The sequence below is a fragment of the Nansenia antarctica genome (genome assembly GCF_963989245.1).
Source record: "Nansenia antarctica genome assembly, chromosome: 8".
NCBI lineage: Eukaryota > Metazoa > Chordata > Actinopteri > Argentiniformes > Microstomatidae > Nansenia > Nansenia antarctica.
Window position 1 is genome coordinate 56531087 of NC_137678.1, and position 7720 is coordinate 56538806.

Sequence of the window (7720 nt, forward strand, 5' to 3'; positions counted from 1 at the left end):
GGCACAAATGGGTGTCTCGACTTGAGGCAAACCTACTCATGTCATTGTTATAATAAAATAAAGACTTAATTCTTCTGATAACCTTCTGTCTCCTGGTCATTTGAATACATTCTACCACAAACGTTTATTTCTTTATCCCTCATACCCTTTCCTTCAGCTTGATCCATGTTTGATATTCAAGTAGCTCAATCAAGATGTCTTCCTCGAAGGTCTATTTCAGAGAGTACCTTTGTTGCTTCATTACACGTTGGTCCTTGGTGGTCCGTGACAAACACTCTTATCAGGAATAACTTCCAGAGTCATCATCAAACATTACAAAGCAGCATATTTATTGAGTGTTTTTACATTTGCAATAATCAGACTAGGACATATAATGTGTAATCATGGTGATGATGACTGATGATTTAATCTTACATTGTCAAAAGCCACTCTGTCACAATATTGCTTCTTTTTGTTCTGGTCATTAGAAAATGATAGTAGTTCACCTGTACACTTCTTTGGTCTTACATTCATTACGCCATGACAATCAGGTAACACCTACACCATTATTGCCTGGAAAAACGATATGAACATCAAAGGGAGACCATATCCCATAGTGTTAGGCTACTACACGTTTAGAATCTCCATCTACAATCTGGTCAGGGTGTTTAACAGTCCACGTTAACTATCCATCGTTGCAGCTTTTCAGGCACAGGGGCACATCATCGGTGCATCGCTGGGAGGACGGGACAGCTCAGAGTTTCAGGCATGTGTGGTGTTCCAACACTCCTGAAAGGAAAATCAAATTACGAAAACATGACATAAGAGCAGGGTTCCCACACCTTCTGAAACATCATATTCAAGCACTTTTCAAGGACTTTCAAGACTCAATTCCCTCAAATTCAAGGACCCAACACGGCATAGTTTGAGACAGATCTAGATGAGAATGTATATAATAGGAACTATCCGCTCACAGACAACAATTAAAAAGAGAGGCTTGAATGTGTGAACACTAGATGGTCTCTTGCCTTCTCTACCACAGCACAGCAAAACAATATATTGTGAAATATGTGTTAAGTTAAGCAATGTGATTCATCTACTATAAATACGTAAAACTTTTTTTTTTTTTTTTGAGAGAGAGAGAGGGGAATTCAAGCACTTTCTAGACCCATGTCTATTTTCAAAAACGTTCAAGGCCTTGATTTTCTTTTCTCAAATTCACAAACGTTCAAGGATTTCAAGGGCCCGTGGGAAACCCTGTAAGAGGATATTCAGGTTCTAGATACAAATGAATGACAGGTTATAATATAGGCATCACTCGCTGCCAACAAAAGTCTCTTATTGTCACTTTGCTGCCAGCCTGCCACTACCACCAAGGCAGAACCACTCTCTCTCTCTCGCTCCCCCTCCACCCCCTCTCTCTCTCTCTCTTGCTCCATCTCTCTCTCTCCCTCTCCCCCTCTCTCTCTCCCCCTCTCTCTCTCCCCCTCTCTCTCTCTCTCTCTCTCTCTGTCTCTCCCTCTCTCCCCCTCTCTCTCTCCCTCTCTCTCCCCCTCTCTCTCTCTCTCTCTCTCCCCCTCTCTCTCTCCCCCTCTCTCTCTTTCTCTCTGTCTTCCCCTCTCTCTCTCTGTCTCTCTCTCTCTCCTCCTCTCTCTCTCTGTCTCTCCCTCCCTCTCCCTCTCTCCCCCTCTCCCTCTCTCTCTCTCTCTCCCCCTCTCTCCACCACCTAGGCAGGGTGGAGCCGACGTCAACAAGCCCTCTCTCTCCTGCCCACTTCCGTAGCCGTCCTAGCCTAGCCATGTCTCCAGAAACCTTCCCTCGTCCAGACCAGATGACTTAACTTACCATTTCAGGGGATTACAAAGTACATGAAGAGGAAAAAGGCGACGTCGAACAGCGCAAACATCCACACGTCGAACCAGTAGGAGTGCTTCGGTAAGGACGGCAGAGCCCCCGGCGCGGTCACACTCTGGTGGTCACCCATCTCTGCACTTCTGGGCTACAACAGGAAGTGACACTGTTACCGGAAGAAACTTCGGGAAACCTCGGGTTTCGGGTTGCGTGACGTCATCCCCGGAGCCGGTGTAAGTACCGGAGTTTCGAGAAGGGTCCAGCTGCAGACATCAAATCTATCACCCGGAAACTTGATGGACCATATTTGGTTGGAGCGCGTCATCACAGAAGTAACCGCGAGAAACCGCGAGATTTTGAAGGATCTTAAAGCAAGAGAGATTTTAAAGGACATTTAACACGAAGGGGAAGAAGAATTACAAATACAATGGCAAATGCAGCTCAGGTGAGAATTTCGAAATATTATTAATGAACGTTATAGTTTTCAGATATGTATTTATTATTTAGGTTGTTGCATGTGTTACGCATTTGGCTGTTTCACACGTAGTTTTGTTTGCTCACTTTAGTGAGGAAGGCAGAGCGACCCTTCACGACAATGTCCCACCTGTATTCAGGACCAATTCAAGTATTAAAAGGAGGCATGCAAGCAACACCATGGTCAGTGCATCTCTCACTAAGTATCTATGACCGTGTGCCTGTTTCTGAATGGGCTACTGCTCCTAAAACACATACTCCATGCAACTTTATGGCACATGCAATATGTTTAGTGGTACTGTGTCATTCTGAATCCAGCCTGGATCTCTTTTTGAAGTAGTTAACCCTTCCATGTAAAACATACTGGCAATAATGGTGGACTCTGTACAGATGCCACTGGACACTGACGAGGACCACGCGTACTTCAAGAGGCCTTACAGCTTTCCTCCTAAAGAATTGGTTAGTGTGAATGAAGTTTATTGCATACAAACATACTATCCACCATTCACAGCTGTACATAGTCATCCTTATGTGTGTATCCATTTAGGAAAGTGATGTTACCATGGACAAAGATGTCAGAAGCCTGGGTAGTGAAACCACACTTTCTATCAAGACACTTGAGGTAAGTAAGGAAGTGCAAATGATCAAGGAAAGAAACTGACTCATTCAGTACTTAACTGCACCTTTTCATTGTAACATGGTTAAGCACTGTATTATTATTTTAGGAAAGGGCTCAACAAGCCCAACACCAACGAAGAGTGACCACTGACTTGTTAGTGGATTTCATCACTCAGGACAAAGGCTTACTGCAACATCTTGAAGTGAGTTTGCAACTGAAATGTCTAAGTAAAGTGACACATTTAAGCATAATATAAATAATGAAAGTGAAATGTTTTATATTTGTGTAGTGATTGTACATTTACATAGAGCATCCTCCCAACAAACTATATATTTGCAGGCAATCATGGCAGGACAAGTCAAGTCTCTTTGGGCAAAAAAGAAGGCCACAGACGTCATCTTCTTTGACGATGATGACAAAATGGACAGACTAGTTAACTTCCTCTCAGGAGTGGTAAAAAAAACACAGACAACATTGGCTGATCCGTCGGCATTCGTCATTGATGTGCTTCTGCCAGAGGTGACAATTCACTGACACTTTTTATTTATTTATAGACTACATATTTCATATTATAACATGTCACACTTTAACTCATGGTCAATATCCAGTAGGATCTTATAATGCCATTTGCTCATATCAGGTCTTGCTTAGTTGTCACCTGCAACATGGCACAACCTTCTTAGATGTCTACATTTTACTATAACTGGTAAACGTGTGGCTTTAATCCCTTCATGACACAGGCAACAGTCAACACCATTGCAGCTGTAAACGGTGTTTCCAATGAGAAAGCCATGGAAATGTATACATGTGGACCACAGTATGACTTGAGGTAAGCTGGAGAGTGCTAATACAATTTCCATGACAGTTTGCAACCACTGATGAATGTGAGTTTCTTAAATTATTTATTAATCACTTCTTTATAACATTTTGTCTCAACAGTGAGATGCAGCTGTCTGACCATTATGGTCAAAAATTTGAGCAAAGAACAGAAAAGGAAGCTGAAAGACCATAGAGACAATGTTGAAAGAGCACTTGCGATAAAGTGCAAACAGCAATGATGTCACGGGGTAACAAAGAAAATAACCTGTCTCTTCACACAGAACCTTTTTATTTGTGTTCTGTTTCCCTCCTGGCGGTAGAAGCGCACCATTTCTGTTGTTCCTACTCCTCAACTATACATACGCTGCTGGTTAGCAGTGATTGGGGACTGGGAGTGACACTGTTCCCCTTTGCTCTCTATTTAAGGCACCAGCAAACAGTAGGAGGGGAGAGTGGTTTGGGAACGAGGGTTACGTACAACGAGACAGAGAGCGACAACAAGACAGAGAGCGACAACAAGACAGAGAGCGACAACAAGACAGAGAGCGACAACGAGACAGAGAGCGACAACAAGACAGAGAGCGACAACAAGACAGAGAGCGACAACAAGACAGAGAGCGACAACTAGGCGACCACCAGACGAAAACCTGCTGAGTACCAGAGGGACCTGCGACGTTGGAACGAGAGAACACCTGATACACGCCACAATGCAAAAAGTTAATCTAAGTAAGTATCTTAAATCAAGGCAATATAAGCTTGTTTTCTGTCTGACTGCACCAGTTTTAAGATATCTCTTACTTGTTTTAAGACAATCTTGGCAAGTGAAATTTTCCTGTTCTGTTGGCAGATAATTTTGCTTATTCTAAGTAATATTTCCCCTATTTTTATTGCTTTTTTTCTTGTTTTTGAGAGCTGACTTTTTGGCGCCGAGCTGTGGTCCCGAGCAGAGGGACGACTGGCCACCAACGGAGCTGTCCGTGTCTGACCACTGGGGGTTGTGATTCCAGAGGCCTGTTGGGAAACTTGGGAGGGTGCAGCCAGCGCCCTTCCCAAAGTTAAGTGACTTTTTGTTTGCTTACTTTGGAGGTTGAGGGCTAACCCTACTGTCTAGCATAGCTGAGAGCCAGTTGATGGACTGTGGACTGTGTGGTTGCCTGTCACTCGTGCAACCTGCTGAGTCACTCTTTCCTGTCCTCAGCTAAGTGATTGGAGCCACGCTGGGTCGTGAGGATGCGCCGGACCTCCCCATAGGCGACGGGGTACAGTCTGGAGTCAACCCTGGGCGGAGCCCCGGTCAAGAGTTTATCGTACTATCCTATCCCATCGGACCCTGCTGTTTTTAAAGAGCCTTTTATACTGTTCCTGGTCTCTGACATCACTTATAAGATACACACCGGCTAGACCCCTACGGTCTAGTGGCACTTTTCCTTGATGCACAGTGCACAGGTTTTTTACCCTTGCGTCCTTTTGACGAAGCTATCACCGGAACCTGGACACTGGACACAACACTGAACACTACACTACACTGGACACTGAACATCTGTCATTACGTGAAGCGCATTGAGTCGCATCTTGTGAGAAATGCGCTAACAAATAAAACTTGAATTGATTTGATCCCTTGTACACTTTTTTGGGCATTTGTGTTGCAACACACCTGTACATTGTGCACTCTACCCTAGGCCCTTATTTTACTCTAGACAGAAGGGTCGTAACACTTGTTATTAATTCCATTTGGTATACCTCAAACTTTCTTGCATTTCTGGTGTTTGCATTTTACATATTCTAAATATATGCTATCTACATGTCGCACTGGATGGGGTTAGTGCTGTTGACTCATCAGAAAGTAAAGACTAATTCACAGAGTGTATGAAGATTCCAGTAAGGGTTTTGTGAAGGAGCCCTAGTGCTGTTGACTCATCAGAAATAGAATGTTTTATTTAGCTCATCAGTGGGCACTCAGCACCATGGACACCTCCAGCCCAGCACCTTGCACCACGGTTCCTGCCCTGCTCCATGGATTACAACGATGATCGCCTGACACTTGCCTGACTCCACCAAGTCCTTTGCCTGACCCCTCAAACCTGTTTGACCTAATAAAGTCCCACACCTGGGGTCATTGACATTCTTTTATTTATATACAGTTAGGTCTGGAAGTATTTGGACAGTGACACAATTTCCATAATTTGGGCTCTGTATGCCACCATTGAAATGAAACAATCAAGATGTAATTGAAGTGCAGACTTTCAGCTTTAATTCAAGGGGTTGAACAAAAATATTGTATGAAATATTTAGGAATTGCAACCATTTTTATACACAGTCCCCTATTTTCAGGAGCTCAAAAGTAATTGGACAAATTAACAATCATACGTAAGTAAAATGTTCATTTTTAATACTTTGTCGAGAATCCTTTGCAGGCAATGACTGCCTGAAGTCTGGAACACATGGACATCACCAAATGCTGGGTTTCCTCCTTTGTGATGCTTTGCCAGGCCTTTACTGCAGCAGTCTTCGGTTGTTGTTTGTTCGTGGGTCTTTCTGCCTTTAGTTTTGTCTTCAGCAAGTGAAATGCATGCTTGATTGGGTTGAGAGCAGGTGATTGACTCTGGCCATTGCAGAATATTCCACTTCTTTGCCTTAAAAAAGTCCTGGGTTGCTTACACACTATATTTTGGGTCATTGTCCATCTGTATTGTGAAGCACCATCCAATCAACTTTGCTGAATTTGTCTGAATCTGAGCAGACAGAATATCCCTAAACACTTCAGAATTCATCTGTCTGCTTCTGTCTTCTGTCACATCATCAATAAACACTAGTGACCCAGTGCCATCGGAAGCCATGCATGTCCATGTCATCACACTGCCTCCACGTTTTTTCACAGATGATGTGGTATGCGTCGGATCATGAGCCGTTCCAAGCCTTCTCCATACTTTTTTCTTCCCATCATTCTGGTACAGGTTGATCTTAGTTCCATCGGTCCAAAGAATGCTGTTCCAGAACAGGGCTGGCTTTTTAGATGTTTTTTGTCAAAGTCTAATCTGGCCTTTCTATTCTTGAGGCTTATGAATGGCTTGCACCTTGTGGTGAACCCTCTGTATTTGCTTGTGTGAAGTCTTTCTTTTATGGTACACATGGATAATGATATGCCTACCTCCTGGAGACTGTTCTTCACTTGGCTGGATGTTTTGATGGGGGTTTTCTTAACATGTAAAGGATCCTGTGATCATCCACCACTCTTGTCTTCCATGGACGTCCAGACCTTTTTGTGGTGCCGAGCTCACCAGTGCATTCTTTTTTTCTCAGAATGTACCAAACAGTTAATTTGGCCAGTATTAATGTTCCCACTATCTCTCTGATGGATTTTTGTTTTGTTTTTACAGCCTAAGGATGGCCTGTTTCAGTTGCATTGAGAGCTCTGTTGACTGCATGTTGTGCGTATACAGCAACAGCCTCCAAATGCAAATGCCACACTTGGAATCAACTCAGACCTTTTACCTGCTTAATTGATAAAGAAATAATGAAGGAATAAATAGCCCACACTGGCCCATGAAACATCTTTTGAGTCAATTGTCTAATTACTTTTGGTTATTATATATAAGAGCTATAATTCATAAACCCTTCCTTCAATTTGGATGTGAATACCCTTAATCTAAAGCTGAGAGTCTGCCCTTTAAGCCCAGTAAATTCTGTTGGAAATCTCATATAAGATACGTTAGATCCAAAGTATCAAGGAGTATTGCAGTATTGTGCAGGGCAAAACATATTCTGGAACAGAGGATGTTGTATACTCTATATTGTTGTCTTGTCTTACCCTATTTGAGTTACTGTGTGGAGATATGGGGAAATGAATATAAAAGCACTTTAAACCCATTGATTACACTACAGAAAAAAGCTATGAGGATTGTACATAAGGTCGGATATCGTGATCACACTAATAACTTGTTCCTAATGTCAAATGCCTTAAAGCTCATGGACTTATTC

General features: G+C 42.9%; 1 protein-coding gene and 1 long non-coding RNA gene across 3 annotated transcripts; one reads left to right on the forward strand and one right to left on the reverse strand.

The window, feature by feature from the left end:
* Window positions 1–307: 307 nt before the first annotated feature.
* On the reverse strand, window positions 308–1972 carry LOC308163362. The gene is made up of 2 exons (XR_013937611.1): window positions 1825–1972; window positions 308–768 (listed from the first exon to the last, which is right to left on the reverse strand). It is a non-coding gene; the product is annotated as an uncharacterized lncRNA (long non-coding RNA).
* Window positions 1973–2207: 235 nt separating this feature from the next.
* Window positions 2208–5295, forward strand: LOC308164548 (uncharacterized protein). 2 transcript variants are annotated; one of them, XM_080538617.1, is made up of 10 exons: window positions 2208–2275; window positions 2397–2487; window positions 2695–2763; window positions 2852–2926; window positions 3030–3125; window positions 3263–3442; window positions 3664–3752; window positions 3863–3990; window positions 4169–4468; window positions 4653–5295. In XM_080538617.1, the coding sequence occupies exons 1-8, from the start codon at window positions 2265–2267 to the stop codon at window positions 3933–3935; spliced, it is 684 nt and encodes a 227-aa protein (XP_080394743.1). In that variant the 5' UTR covers window positions 2208–2264; the 3' UTR covers window positions 3936–3990; window positions 4169–4468; window positions 4653–5295. The 2 variants fall into 2 exon arrangements, with proteins under 2 accessions (XP_080394743.1, XP_080394744.1); XM_080538618.1 differs by having other exon boundaries at window positions 4169–4458.
* The last annotated feature ends 2425 nt before the right edge of the window (window positions 5296–7720 follow it).

What these genes read in the sequence shown, in the direction of transcription:
- LOC308164548 (XM_080538617.1), top strand. An exon ending in GGCATGCAAGCAACACCATG is followed by an intron (nt 2,488 to 2,694) that starts GTCAGTGCATCT and finishes GACTCTGTACAG; the next exon opens with ATGCCACTGGACACTGACGA. An exon ending in GCTTTCCTCCTAAAGAATTG is followed by an intron (nt 2,764 to 2,851) that starts GTTAGTGTGAAT and finishes GTATCCATTTAG; the next exon opens with GAAAGTGATGTTACCATGGA.